At 43.0% G+C, this 16,185-nt stretch overlaps 1 protein-coding gene across 5 annotated transcripts in view; it reads left to right on the top strand.

The window, feature by feature from the left end:
• The window catches only part of LOC139538301 (collagen alpha-3(VI) chain-like), a 102,047-nt gene extending 96,872 nt beyond the window's left edge, over positions 1-5,175 (top strand). For 3 of the 5 annotated variants that reach the window (XM_071340165.1, XM_071340162.1, XM_071340167.1), the window contains 3 exons: positions 2,878-3,063; positions 3,830-3,946; positions 4,276-5,175. In XM_071340165.1, coding sequence (XP_071196266.1) covers positions 2,878-3,063; positions 3,830-3,946; positions 4,276-4,316 — 344 coding nt within the window. In that variant the 3' untranslated portion in view covers positions 4,317-5,175. The remainder of the gene's footprint in view (positions 1-2,877; positions 3,064-3,829; positions 3,947-4,275) is intronic. The other 2 variants (XM_071340166.1, XM_071340164.1) reach the window with 1 other exon arrangement.
• The last annotated feature ends 11,010 nt before the right edge of the window (positions 5,176-16,185 follow it).

Here is a 16,185-nt window from a genome sequence, read left to right as displayed (position 1 = left end):
TGTGAAGAATTGAGACATCTGTGGCATTGTTTTGTGTGACAAAACTGCACATTTTAGAGTGGCCTTTTATTGTCCCCTGCACCTGTGTTATGATCATGCTTTTTAATCAGCTTTAAGATATGCCACACCTGTCAGGTGGATACATTATCCTGGCAAAGATAACACCAACAGGGATGTAAACAAAACACATTTGTGCACACAATTGGAGAGCAATAAGCTTTTTGTGCGTACAGTAGGGAACATTTCTGGGATCTTTTATTTCAGCTCATGGGACCAACACTTTACATGTTGCTTTTATATTTTTGTTCAGTATATAATATTCACTGAGTGTACAAAGCATTAGTAACATCAGCTCTTTCCATGACATAGACTGACCAGGTAAATCCAGGTGAAAGCTATGATCCCTTGATGGTGATGTCATCTCTTAAATCCACTTCAATCAGTGTAGATGAAGGGGAGGAGACAGGTTAAAGAAGGATTTGTAAGCCTTGAAACAATTCAGACATGGAATTGTGTGTGTGCTATTTAGAGGGTGAATGGGCAAGACACAAGATTTAAGTGCCTTTGAACAGGGTATGGTAGTAGGTGCCAGGCGCACAGGTTTGATTGTGTCAAGAACTGCAACTCTGCTGGGTTTTTCACACTCAACAGTTTCCCATCTGCTATCAAGAATGGTCCTCCACCCAAAGGACACCCAGCTAACGGCAGGCCAGTAGTCGAAGAGGGTCATTGATGAAAGAGGACAAAAGAGGCTGACAAAGCAACAGACAGTTAGTCAACTGACAGTCCAGTACAACATTGGTGCCCAAAGACCCTTAGAAGATTACCTTGACACAAAAGCAGTATGGCAGCCCACGACCTTACATAGTTCCACTTTTTTCAGCAAAAAACAAGGAATTGCAGTTGCAGTGGGCTAAGGAACGAAAACACTGGACACTGGAGTTTTGTAAAAACATTGCCTGGTCTGATGAATCCCGGTTCCTGCTGTTTCATGCTGATGGGAGGACTAGGGTATGGAGAAAACCACACGAGTACATGCATCCATCGTTCCGCGTGTCAACATTGCAAGTTGGTGGTGTGATGGTGTGGGATATGTTTCCATGGCACACATTGGGCCCCTTGATAAAAGTGGAGCAACGTTTGAATGTCACAGGATATCTGAACATCATTGCCAGGTGCATCCCTTCATGGCAGCAGTGTATCCATCTACAAATAGATTTTTTTCAGCAGGATAATGCCCCATGCCACAACGCTAGGATTGTGCAGGAATGGTTCCACGAAAATGACAGTGACTTCAGATTACTGCAGTGGCCTTCCCAGTCACCAGATCTCAATCCAATTGAGCATCTGTGGAATGAGATGGAACGAGCTATTCGGAGTAGAGATCCAACCAGCCAACTTGACACAACTGTGGGAAGCATTGGAGTCAACATGGGCCAGCATCTCTTTGGAATGCTTTTGACACCTTGTAGAGTCCATGCCCCGACGAATTGAGGCTTTTCTGAGGCCAAAAGGGGGTGCAACTCAATATTCCTAATGTGTTGTACATTCAGTGTATATGCCATTTAGTAGATGCTTTTATCAAATGCAACTTAGTCATGAGTGCATACAATTTACACATGGGTGGTCCCAGGAATCAAACCCACTACCCTGGCATTACAAGCACCATGCTCTAGCAACTGAGCTACAAAGGACCACTATTCTCAGACTATGGTGGAAAAAACATGCCTCACATTTAGTTGTGGTCTCTCATCTTAATACATTACAGCCTGATCCATTCCAACTACCTCTGTAGAACATATGACCGTCTTTGATCGCTGTTTAGTGCGTCATCCAAATGCTTTGCGGTTCAGCTGACAAACATGAAAGCATTTCCTCCTAAACCAACATGTCTAGGTTTCAGGCAGGCAACCCTGACTCTCAACTGAAACATGATTTAAATTCGGTCCTCTTGCCCAGATCCGTGGAAAACCCTGATATATAAACTCTACTGTAGCAGGTCATATACATTGCGTAACACAATTTCCTCGGTCTGTGTTCACTTTGCAAACAAAGATCCCCTTTGTGTCTGGCAAAAAACCCTCCATTGCCTCTGAATGAAGTATGGAATGAGTGAAAAGCCAAGCATGGAGAAAGGAAAAGTTAAACTTTAGTCTTCCCTGAAACTGGGCCAAGTCATAAGCGTGGAGCAAATTAATGAAGAGGGCTATTCTTTGCAGGGTTCATTGTGTTTTGGACTAGTGAACTTTGCATCAATGAGCCTGATTATGTGGTTCACTGTCAGACTTAGTTTTCCTAGGTCTTGGTCTAAATGGGCGGCAGAGAGTTCTTGTTATGATCTGTAGTACTGTAAACTATATTCGAGATCTTGAGTTTGTAGAAGGAATGGCTTGTGGTGGGGAGTGCTTTCTCTCAAGTTGTATATCATATTCACCTCTATTATGTTACAATTAATACCCTATTGGAACAACTATTGGATCATACAGGCATCCCCAAAAACACGTGGACAAATATTCAACATAAACAGATGTCACGTCAATGGATAACAGATGTCACTGTTTTGTGTTATCCTGAAATGAATTCCAACATGTCTCCACAAACAAAAACTGACAACATGTTTATTGACGTTGGATGTCATTCGATTTTCATTCCCACTGCATGAAACATGTTCTGTACACACTACACCTGCAAAAACATGTCCTTAGCTACACCATTGTATTATATCCTAACAGTGTACCTTTTCAGAGCACGTGTTCTGCGGTGTCCTTGCTTTGCTATGTGCACAATGCATAGGCTTTGGCTAAACGGCTTAACCCTGGTTTTCGAACCCTGTCGGACACATATTCATTGGCCTGCCTATTCTCGTCTCCCTCACAGCGGCCTTGACAGGAGTGAAAATCTGTCAGCTCCCCAAAGAGGAAGGCGCATGCGCAAAGTTTGTTCTCAAGTGGCACTACGATGCACTCAGCAAGAGCTGCTCACGCTTCTGGTACGGAGGCTGTGGCGGCAACCAGAATCGCTTCGAAACTCAAGAGGAGTGTGAGAAGGCCTGTGGAAAAGCAGGTGGGTCTAGCTAGTCATCATATCTGTGTGTGTCTTTGTCTGTCTCTGCTATTGCCTGTCCATCTATTTTTCCATTCTTTCATCTAGTCTGTCTATTTGTACAATAATTATATTTAGTTGCTGGTGTCTGTCGAACTGTCTATGTCCATCTATTTAGTCGTCGGTCTGTAAACACTGAGTATACCAAACATTAAGAACTTGTTAAATCCACTTCAATCAGTATAGATGAAGGGGAGGAGATAGGTTAAAGAAGGATTTTTAAGCCTTGAAACAAGTGAGATAAGGATTGTGTATGTGTGCCATTCAGAGGGTGAATGGGAAAGACAAAAGATTTAAGTGCCGTTGAACCGGGTGTGGTAGTAGGTGCCAGGTGCAACAGTTTGTGTCAAGAACTGCAACGCTGCTGGGTTTTTCACACTCAACAGTTTCACGTGTCTATCAAGACTGGTCCACCACCCAAAATGCAACTCCATTTTAGGAAAGTGTTCGTAATGTTTCGTATACTCTGTGTATTTATCTAGTAATCTAACCGTTGACTGTCTACTCACCTCCTTGTAGTTAGATCTACACTATATATAAAAAAGTATGTGGACACCACTTCAAATGAGTGGATTCGGCTATTTCAGCCATACCCGTTGCTGAGAGATGTTCCATCTGTCAATCCACCTAAAACTAATTTCTCAAGGACAGACATGCTATTGCAAATATTCTGTATGTGTAAATAAATGCTCAGTGGAGTTTTCCTTCAATCTTGTCCTGAGGGCAGCTCTGCCTCGAGGGCAAAAGGCATGGGATTGGTTGGATGAAAGCCGTGCAAACCCCGAGCGGCACTCACAGCGACGAGTGAGAATGAAAGGAAAGAGAAGAAAAGCCTCGCTCGGTGGTAGGTTGGTGGTAGAATGGGGGCGTAACAAAGTGTTCTATATGCAAAGTTGCTCTTTCGAATCTTACCACAACCCCTAACCTTTACCAATAACATGTATTTTATAAACTTAACCCAACACCTAACCCTAACCTTAGCCAATTGGGATTACGTGTCTAAACTTAACCAGTCACATTTCATGACTAACGTTAACCAATCACATTTATTTCTGCAGTCGAGGTAGACCTGCCCTCAGAACAAGATCAAATAAGGGAAACTCCAAAATGCAGGGAGAATTGGTTTATTTTTTGAAATCATGTTTTGTCTTCTTCCCTGCTTTTCACCGACAGCACCTGTCAACCAAGGAGTCATTGCCGCAATACGAACATAGGAGGACTTTGATTCATTGTCAACGCATTCCTCTTCTGAGATTCGGAAGAAAATCAAACTAAAATGGCCAAAGAAAAGCTATACCAAAGGAAAGGTGGCTGCACTGGATTCCATGAACAGGATTTGATCAAAAACAATCTTGAAGTAGTCTTTTTCACAAAATGAAAGCAACACAATTTTTGCTGCATGATATTTCCTACTGGTGCTACATAGGTTTTTTTTGTTTTCTCTGATGGAATTGCAGAGTACGTCCAGTGTTTGTAATGTAAAATTCTGCAACAGTTACACCATATGTTTTCATAAAATAATAAACTCATGAGAATAAGTTTTTATAATTAAAATGTATGTGTATGAACATCTTGGGACAGAGATGATCAATAAATTGTTATTTACACATACACACACACACACTCACATTCACACACAGGTCCACAATGACTTTGAAAGGGTCATCATAGGTTTATTTTACTTCACTATATAATAAGCAAGTAAGCATTTCACTGTTACTCTACACATGTTGTTTACGAAGCATGTGATGAATAACATTTGATTTGATATATCCCCCAATTTACTTTCCCTCACCATGCCAAATACTCTCCTAGTTGCAGAGTTCACGCTGATGTTAACACAAGTCCTACCTGGCAGTGTGTATATAATGAGTTCAACCAATTTCTCAGCGTCGAAAGGAATTCATCCTGTAACGTAAATGCACTTCTGGAACCACTGCCTCAAACACGTTCCAGTTTTTGAAGATGGAATGTACTTGTCAAGCTGTTTTTTGTTTTGTTTTACTGAACTTTGTGTCTCATCTGGGAACGGGGGGGGAAATAAAAATGAATTAGACTTTCTAATAAGCTCGAGCATTGAATTTCTTCTTTTTGATCTCTTGAATCACCATCTATGCAGCACGCTGTGTATCTAACATCAAAACATAGAGTCAAAGAGCAAAAGACTGGAGAAAATTCAGAGGGAAAGAATTAAACCGATGAAACTCTATTTTTGAACATGGGAATCAAATGGACAGTACTGTGTTAAAGAGGAAATTCAGGGTCTGGGCCTGTAAGGCTGGAGGAAATCTGGTACATGACTCAGTTTGAGAGCAAAGCCCTTGTAAAGTACTGACTGTTCCTTGGGGCCTGGGAAATGTCAGAGTGACCAAGAAAGAGACACAGGCCAAAAGTGAAAAAGGAAGATCTTAAAGCACAACAAATTCGTAACATATTGCATGAATTGGATTCGTAACATATCACACAAATTGCAAAATGTGTATGATATCATACAAACTGTTACATTCGTAGCATATCACACCAAATGAATGGTGTAGTACACAATTGGATGACATAGTAAACAAACAAAGGAGGCCAGTTTTGGCTCGTGAGTGCCATTTTCAAAACGACTGTCTGAAATTATACAAAAGTTTGAGCGTGCATCTTTAACAGAGTGAGAGATCCTGTACTAACAGTGTGTGTGTGTGTGCATCTGATACTGACACAACATACATTTTTGATAATTTGTGAGAGGACTAGGAAAAGGTCCAGCAAAGCACTTACCGGCGAACAGAAGTCACATGAGTTTAGGGATTGATCATCTAACCAGTGTAGAAAGTTGAGATGGGACTACTAGCACCATTTAAGTATTATATTCCACTGTTGAAAATAGAATTGCCATGGTATGGTTGGCTTACTACTGTACTCATTAAGTTGATGCATTCATCTTCTAAGTGATCAAATTCGTGTTCATTGCGACGAGAAAGTATTTATCTGTGGTCTATTATTGATCTTCATCACAAATATCAACTTGTCTTGACCTGTCTCGCTAAGTAGGACTGGGAGTTAGAGGTAGTTTCGCAAGCTAATGCTAACTAGCATTAGAGCAATGAGCAGATACCCATAGACTTCCAGTCACTGCGCAAATGCTAGTTAGTAAACCGCACACAGAGACATAAAAGTGGTATCCACGACTTCATTGGACTCCTGGAAAGTAGATAAAAACTGCCAAAATCCCGAAGTATCCCTTTATGTGGATGACCCTTTCATGTCATAGGCAGGGATAATGGTGGCCTCGTCCAAATAGTTTACAGTGCGCCTCTCACCTTTGAAACACTAAGTCTGCACATTTTGTCTTGCACTTTCATGCTGGCTACAAAGATTACCCTGAACATTCACAGGTCACGTCCAAGGAGCTCAAACTGTTCTGGGGACTGTGGAGGAAAAGATGAATTATGAATTTGAGCTTAGTACTGTAAGGGGGGTCACTGGCCCCCTTCTCCAACTCAGCACAGTAACTCCAGATGTCCTGCCTCTGCAGTAGTTTTGATGGCCAAGACAGGACTGTACCCTTCACAAAAACGTTCCTAAAGTCATATGCAAATGAGACATTTGGATCAGGGAGGGAAAAGCATTTAACTACCCCAATCTATTTCATGTTGATCGCCATGCTAACACGAATCAACAAGCAACAGTGTCCCAACTTTTTGACTGAACGTTCCTTGAACCCCTTTGGGAGTATTTGCTGTATCAAAAGATAACCGCTTTTTTGATTGGGCCATGCAAGACTGTCAAGGCAAGCCCATGTTTGATTATGATTTTTGACTAGGATGACCACCTTTAAACTACCCGGATGTGGGATAACAGGATGATTTTGTGGGACAGTGAGTGAATACATTTTTTGGGGAAGCGTTCCCATAACTTTAGAGAACATTCCTTTAAGAGTTTCATTACAGTAGGTCATTTAATAACGCTATCTTTGGAATGTTTCCATGATGTACAAGGAATGTTTCCAAGAGACCATCCCCTTAAGGTCAAATACATCTTATCCAGAACACGGTTACCATGTTCTCAGAATTTAAGATATTAACGTTCTAGACACGTTTCATGGGAACGTTGCAAGAACTTTCATGTGTCCAGTTTTCTGTGGGTTTTCTGTGGGTTGGGAGAATATTCCATCGACGCCCCACCAAACATACACAGAACATAGTTGCCATGTTCTCAGAACATGTAGTCGATATTAATGTTCTAGACACATTTCATGGGAACGTTGCAAGAACATTCACGCGTCCAGCTTTCTGAGGGTTAGGAGATTATTCCACCAAACATACACAGAAGATAAAATACAAATGTTCACACATTTTATGGGAACATTTCTGTGTATCAGTTGTCAGGACGTCGCCTAATGGTCCCAAAGACACGTTCTCCCCCCAAGAAGTGTTTCATTACACCTTGAGGCTGTTGCTAAGCCAATCAAGGCCCTGTTTGGTGAACCAGTGACATCTCATTGTCTGTTGGCAAGGTTAGGGATACTCTCACACACAGTGCTATATATTTGACACACTTTGATGTACATGTTTACATTGTGCATTTATACAGTAATTATTATTCAACATCCTCACCTGGGATTTGAACATCAAAACCACTTGGTTCAAGGTACTCCAATCTTCCCACTAAACCACAATGTCTGTGTCAGGTATTGGTTAATCTGATTATTCTCATAATTGATTTGATTTATTTATTTCAGCAATTTAAGGGCTTTCTTTACGGTTGTCTAATGTTGGTGGGAAATGGTAACCTGTTTAATTTATACTCCTAATTCACTATGATCAATAAAATAGCTTTTCTTCAGTGTACTTTTAACAGAGCAGAGATGTACTTCAAAGTGCATTCACCCTATTGCTTACACCTATCAAGTAGTTATATGTACATAAGTGCCTAGGAATGAGGGGTTAGGGTTTCTTCTGGACAGGGCCTAACTAGGCCTAACTATACAGCCCCAATAAGTACATCACCTAGAGATATCCCTTATTGGGAATGTGGTTAGGGCATTTGTCATTGGTGCCTGGGTTGCTAGGGGAATCACCCAACTCTCACATTCTTAGCAATATACAGTTGAAGTCGGAAGTTTACATACATTTAGATTGGAGTCATTAAAACTTGTTTTTCAACCACTCCACACATTTTTTGTTAACAAGCTATAGTTTTGGAAGGTCGGTTAGGACATCTACTTTGTGCATGACACAAGTAATTTTTACAACAATTGTTTACAGACAGATTATTTCACTTATAATTCACTGTATCACAATTCCAGTGGGTCAGAAGATTACATACACTAAGTTGACTGTGCCTTTAAACAGCTTGGAAAATTCCAGAAAATTATGTCTTGGCTTTAGAAGCTTCTGACAGGCTAATTGACATAATTTGAGTCAATTGGAGGTGTACCTGTGGGTGTATTTCAATGCCTACCTTCAAACTCAGTGCAGCTTTGCTTGACATCATGGGAAAATCAAAATAAAATCCTCAGAAAAAGAATTGTAGACCTCCACAAGTCTGGTTCATCCTTGGGAGCAATTTCCAAATGCCTGAAGGTACCACGTTCATCTGTACAAACAATAGTACACAAGAATAAACACAATGGGACCATGCAAATCAATCCCACAACAACAGCAAAGGACCTTGTGAAGATGCTGGAGGAAACAGGTACAAAAGTATCTTTATCCTGTAAGGGCTGTCGCTTTCCTCATCCTCAGATGAGGTGAGGAGAGAAGGATCTTCTAACCAAAATGCGGAGTCAGGGAAATATGCCATCTTTATTACAAATAAGACGTCGACTAAACAAAAACAAAAACACTTTCAAAACTTACAAAATAACAAAACGTAACGAACGGAACCTGAACATAAACTTACAAGACAAACGTAAACTCACGAACAGCCAAACAGCTCCGAAAGTGAAAAACACATCGACAACGACGAAAGACATCACAGGAGACAATCACCCACAAACAAACAGTGAGAATGCCCTACCTAAATATGACTCTTGATTAGAGGAAAACGCAAACCACCTGCCTCTAATCAAGAGCCATACCAGGCAAACCAAAAACAACATAGAAACAGATAACATAGACTGCCCACCCAAAACACATGCCCTGACCAAAACACATAAAAACAACATAAAACAGGTCAGGACTGTTACAGTACCCCCCCCTCAAGATGCGCACGCCGAGCGCACAAGCACAAAGTCCAGGGGAGGGTCCGGGTGGGCAGTTGACCACGGTGGTGGTTCCGGCTCAGGACGCTGTCCCCATACCACCATAGTCACTCCCCTCTTCTGTCTACCCCTTCTAATGACCACCCTAACACTACCTTCCCCTAAATAAACAGCTAGCACCGGGACAAGGGGCAGCACCGGGACAAGGGGTAGCACCGGGACAAGGGGCAGCACTAGAACAAGGGGCAGCACCTGGATAAGGACCATCACCGGAATAAGGGGCAGCACCGGGACAAGGGGCAGCACCGGGACAAGGGGCAGCACCGGGACAAGGGGCAGCACCGGGACAAGGGGCAGCACCGGGACAAGGGGCAGCACCGGGACAAGGGGCAGCACCGGGACAAGGGGCAGCACCGGGACAAGGGGCAGATCCCGGCTGAAGGACTCTGGCAGGTCCTGTTTGGACGGCTCTGGCAGGTCCATGCAGGCTGACGGCTCTCGACGCTCATGGCAGACTGACGGCTCTCTACGCTCATGGCAGGCTGACGGCTCTCGACGCTCATGGCAGGCTGACGGCTCTCGACGCTCATGGCAGGCTGACGGCTCTCGACGCTCATGGCAGGCTGACGGCTCTCGACGCTCATGGCGCTCTGACGGCTCTGGCTGCTCATGGCTCTCTAACGGCTCTGGCTGCTCATGGCTCACTGACGGCTCTGGCTGCTCATGGCTCACTGACGGCTCTGGCTGCTCATGGCTCTCTGACGGCTCTGGCAGATCCTGTCTGATTGGCGGCTCTGGCAGATCCTGTCTGATTGGCGGCTCTGGCAGATCCTGTCTGGTTGGCGGCTCTGGCAGATCCTGTCTGGTTGGCGGCTCTGGCAGATCCTGTCTGGTTGGCGGCTCTGGCAGATCCTGTCTAGTTGGCGGCTCTGGCAGATCCTGTCTGGCGGGCGGCTCTAGCGGCTCCTGTCTGGCTGACGGCTCTAGCGGCTCCTGTCTGGCGGATGGCTCTGTAGGCTCATGGCAGACGGGCGGCTTTGCAGGCTCATGGCAGACGGGCGGCTTTGCAGGCTCCTGGCAGACGGATGGCTCAGATGGCGCTGGGGAGACGGATGGCTCAGATGGCGCTGGGGAGACGGATGGCTCAGATGGCGCTGGGGAGACGGATGGCTCAGATGGCGCTGGGGAGACAGATGGCTCAGATGGCGCTGGGGAGACAGATAGCTCTGTAGGGAGGAGAAGGAGAGACAGCCTGGTGCGTGGTCTAGGCACCGGCTGCGCTGGAGAGGAGGAAACAGCAGGAGAGAGAACCCGGAGAGACAGCCTGGTACGGGGGGCTGCCACCGGAGGACTGGTACATGGAGGTGGCACCGGGTATACCGGACCGTGAAGGAGGACACGTGCTCTTGAGCACCGAGCCTCCCCAACCCTACCAGGTTGAATGAACCCCGTAGCCCTGCCAGTGCGGCGAGGTGGAATAGCCCGCACTGGGCTATGCAGGCGAACCGGGGACACCACCTGTAAGGCTGGTGCCATGTACACCGGCCCGAGGAGACGTACTGGAGACCAGCTACGTTGGGCCGGCTTCATGGCACCCGGCTCGATGCCCAACCTAGCCCTCCCAGTGCGGCAAGGTGGAATAGCCCGCACTGGGCTAAGCACGCGTACTGGGGACACCGTGCGCTCTACCGCATAACACGGTCTCTTACCAGTACGACGCCTTCTACCTCCACGGTAAGCACGGGGAGTTGGCTCGGGTATCCTACCCGGCTTTGCCACACTCCTCGTGTGCCCCCCCCCAAGAAATTTTTGGGTCTTACTCACGGGCTCCCAACCGCGTCGTCGCGCTGCCTCCTCATACCAGCGCCGCTCAGCCTTCGCTGCTTCCAATTCCTCCTTTGGACGGCGATATTCCCCTGGTTGAGCCCAAGGTCCTCTACCGTCCAAGATCTCCTCCCAAGTCCAGAAGTCCTTATTGCTCCGTGGAGCATTCCCATACCGCTTGGTCATATTTTGTTGGTGGGTGATTCTGTAAGGGGTGACGCTCTCCTCATACCTCAGATGAGGTGAGGAGAGAAGGATCTTCTAACCAAAATGCGGAGTCAGGGAAATATGCCATCTTTATTACAAATAAGACGTCGACTAAACAAAAACAAAAACACTTTCAAAACTTACAAAATAACAAAACGTAACGAACGGAACCTGAACATAAACTTACAAGACAAACGTAAACTCACGAACAGCCAAACAGCTCCGAAAGTGAAAAACACATCGACAACGACGAAAGACATCACAGGAGACAATCACCCACAAACAAACAGTGAGAATGCCCTACCTAAATATGACTCTTGATTAGAGGAAAACGCAAACCACCTGCCTCTAATCAAGAGCCATACCAGGCAAACCAAAAACAACATAGAAACAGATAACATAGACTGCCCACCCAAAACACATGCCCTGACCAAAACACATAAAAACAACATAAAACAGGTCAGGACTGTTACATATCCACAGTAAAACAAATCCTATATCGACATAACCTGAAAGACCACTCAGCAAGGAAGAAGCCACTGCTCCAAAACCGCCCCAAAAAAGTCAGACTACGGTTTGGAACTGCACATGGGGACAAAGATCAGACTTTTTGGAGAAATGTCCTCTGATCTGATGAAAGAAAAATAGAACTGTTGGGCCATAATGACCATTGTTATGTTTGGAGGAAAAAGGGGGAGGCTTGCGAGCCGAAGAACACCATCCCAACCGTGAAGCACGGGGGTGGCAGCATCATGTTGTGGGGGTGCTTTGCTGCAGGAGGGACTGGTGGACTTCACAAAATAGATGGCATCATTAGGAGGAAAAGTACGTGGATATATTGAAGCAACATCTCAAGACATCAGTCAGGAAGTTAAAGCTTGGTCGCAAATGGGTCTTCCAAATGGACAATGACCCCTAGCATACTTCCAAAGTTGTGGCAAAATGGCTTAAAGACAACAAAGTCAAGGTTTTGGAGTGGCCATCACAAAGCCCTGACATCAATCCCATAGAAAATGTGTGGGCAGAACTGAAAAACCGTGTGCGTGTAAGGAGGCCTACAAACCTGACTCAGTTACACCAGCTCTGTCAGGAGGAATGGGCCAAAATTCACCCAACTTATTGTGGGAAGCTTGTGGAAGGCTACCCAAAACGTTTGACCCAAGTTAAACAACTTAAAGGTAATACTAATTGAGTGTATGTAAACATCTGACTCAATGGGAATGTGATGAAAGAAATTAAAGCTGAAATAAATAATTATTATAATAATCATATTATTCTGACATTTCACATTCTTAAAATAAGGTGGTGATCCTAACTGACCTAAGACAGGGAATCTTTACAAGGATAAAATGTCAGGAATTGTGAAAAACTGAGTTTAAATGTATTTGGCTAAGGTGTATGTAAACTTCCGACTTCAACTGTATGTTAATGTCATTATTTGGCAACAGTTACAACACATCTATCTGATCTAATTGAGTTTCTCACTGACCACATTTACATGCACACCAATATCCCGTTATTATTACTCACGTATTCATTTTTTGAGTTGACGCTTGTAAACATCCTATCCCGTACACAATAACTCCAAAACAGTGGAAATATTGGTCCTGTGCAAAGTACACAAATGTCATCAGTTTGAAGGAATGAAAAGCTGAGAAAATTATGAAACACGTTTCTCATCAGTTAGGCTTGGTTGCATATTTTATGTGGTTGAAATACTGTCTGCTTGCATAACAGTGTCAAAGATAACACATTACACGCACATTTGCATTTCCTCAAGAGACGCTGAAAGAAAGTAATCATATTTCTCCACAAGACGAACATATTTGTATAATTTACTGCAAGATATGCATAATTCTGCAGGAGTTAATTTCTTACGGGTGAAATCCCATTAACGGGATCGATTTGTCAACAGCCAGTGAAACTGAAGGACGCCAAATTCAAACAACAGAAATCTCATAATTAAAATTCCTCAAACATACAAGTATTATACACCATTTTAAAGATAAACGTGTTGTTAATCCCACCACCGTGTCCGATTTCAAAAAGGCTTTACGACGAAAGCATACCATGCGATTATGTTCGGTCAGTGCCTAGTCACAAAAAAACACAGCCATTTTTGCAGCAAAAGAGAGGAGTCACAAATAACAAAGAATAGAGATAAAATTAATCACTAACCTTTGATGATCTTCATCAGATGGCACTCATAGGACTTCATGTTACACAATACATGTTGTTATTACATTAGGCTACATGTGAGAGCCCTTCAGTCAGTGTACATATTTCAGTTACTATTCAACTTCACCCATATGAACATAAATTAGGAATATTCTGTTTATTCATGGTACAGGGATACTATTGAGCAGGATATCAAAGGTACATTTTAAAAGCTTAACCCGAATAAGACCTTAAGAGGGACATGATCTACTATCCGGAATACTGTGTGCATGTAAATGTAGTCAATGACATGTTTGTTCTAAAAAACGATAGAGTTCTCTGTAAGATTCTCAGCTATATAAACTCAGCAAAAGATAATTCGTAAAAATCCAATTAACTTCACAGATCTTCATTGTAAGGGTTTAAAACTTCTCACGAGTCACCAACCCTGATCCGGTAGCACCCCCCAACTCACCCCAATGATTAGCACAGCTAGCATAGCGTCACAAGTAACTTGTAGCATCTAAATATCATTAAATCACAAGTCCAAGACACCAGATGAAAGATACAGGTCTTGTGAATAAAGCCACCATTTCAGATTTTTAAAATGTTTTACAGGGAAGACAGAATATGTAAATCTATTAGCTAACCACGTTAGCGGAGGACACGATATTTTTACCAGGCAGATTCGGCTAGGCGCCCACGTCCAGTTCACATGCACAACAGATATGATATAAAATCGTAAATTGGGTCTTACTATGGCTGATCTTTCATCAGAATGTTGATCAAAGTGTCCTTTGTCAAGATGAGTCGTTGGTTCCGTTCAGAATTCTTCCTTGCCCACTCCATTTAGCACAGGTACCGGTCGAGTGGCACGAATTTCTCAAACGTAAATACAATCCGACAACGGTACACCGAAAAACTCCCGGAAAAATTCAAATAATCTGATTAAACTATATTGAAAAAACATACATTACGATGATATGGTCACATGTATCAAACAAAATTCGACACGGAGATAGTTTGCATACATAATGCCAGCAAAACAGTACACCAACGCAGCTCAAATTCGAAAATTAAGATGTCCGGAAGTTGTCGGTCACGCCAAAGAAATGGGTCCTATTTCACGTCAGTCCCAGATAAACAAAGAATTTCTCCTCTGACGTCATCTTGACAACCAGAGGAAGGCGAATGAGGTGTGTTTCTGGTCATAGGGGGCACGACCATATATAGGCAGAGCTTTGAAGCCAGCATAACACATCTTGATTTTATGTTCTTGGTCATGGAAAGTGCTGTTGAATGACTTCTGTATCACTCAGAGACAAAATTGAAACGGATTTAGAAACTAGGGATTGTTTTCTTTCCAATGGTATGATTCATATGCATATAGTAAGAGCAATAATTGAATAAGAGGCAGTTTAATCTGTAGAGCAAATTATGCTAATGCGAAAATATTACCCCCTGTATTCTCAAGAGGTTATTAACCTTTCTAGGACACACGTTCCGCTAGCTGAACCCCCCCACAACATTCCGCTGAAAAGGCAGCGCGGGAAATTCAAAAACTTTTTTTTGAAATGTGTAACTTTCACATATTAACAAGTCCAATACAGCAAATGAAAGATAAACATCTTGTTAATCTACCCATCATGTCCGATTTAAAAAATGCTTTACAGCGAAAACACCCACGTCCAGTTCACATGCACAACAGATATGATATAAAATCGTAAATTGGGTCTTACTATGGCTGATGATCAAAGTGTCCTTTGTCAAGATGAGTCGTTGGTTCCGTTCAGAATTCTTCCTTGCCCACTCCATTTAGCACAGGTACCGGTCGAGTGGCACGAATTTCTCAAACGTAAATACAATCCGACAACGGTACACCGAAAAACTCCCGGAAAAATTCAAATAATCTGATTAAACTATATTGAAAAAACATACATTACGATGATATGGTCACATGTATCAAACAAAATTCGACACGGAGATAGTTTGCATACATAATGCCAGCAAAACAGTACACCAACGCAGCTCAAATTCGAAAATTAAGATGTCCGGAAACACAACATATGATTACGTTAGATCACCGCCAAGTCCAAAAAACACAGCCATTTTCCCAGCCAAAGATAGGAGTCATAAAAAACAGAAATAGAGATAAAATGAATCACTAACCTTTGATGATCTTCATCAGATGACACTCATAGGACATCATGTTACACAATACATGTATGTTTTGTTCGATAACGTGCATATTTATATCAAAAATCTCAGTTTACATTGGCGCCATGTTCAGAAATGCCTCCAAAATATCCAGAGAAATTACAGATAGCCACATCTAATAACAGAAATACTCATCATACACTTTGATGAAAGATACATGTTTTACATAGAATTAAAGATACACTTGTCCTTAATGCAACCGCTGTGTCAGATTTCAAAAAAAATTTACGGAAAAAGCACACCATGCAATAATCTGAGACGGCGCTCAGATATAAAAAACATTTCTCCTCCATGTTGGAGTCAACAGAAATACGAAATTACATCATAAATATTCCCTTACCTTTGATGATCTTCATCAGAATGCACTCCCAGGAATCCTAGTTCCACAATAAATTGTTGTTTTGTTCGATAATGTCAATTATTTATGTCCAAGTAGCTACTTTTGCTAGCGCGTTTAGTACACATATCCAAACGCTCGTGCAAGTCCC

Source organism: Salvelinus alpinus, chromosome 14, assembly GCF_045679555.1.
Source record: "Salvelinus alpinus chromosome 14, SLU_Salpinus.1, whole genome shotgun sequence".
Lineage (NCBI taxonomy): Eukaryota > Metazoa > Chordata > Actinopteri > Salmoniformes > Salmonidae > Salvelinus > Salvelinus alpinus.
Note: the sequence above shows the minus strand (reverse complement) of the source record. Positions and strands in the feature narration are given on the sequence as shown.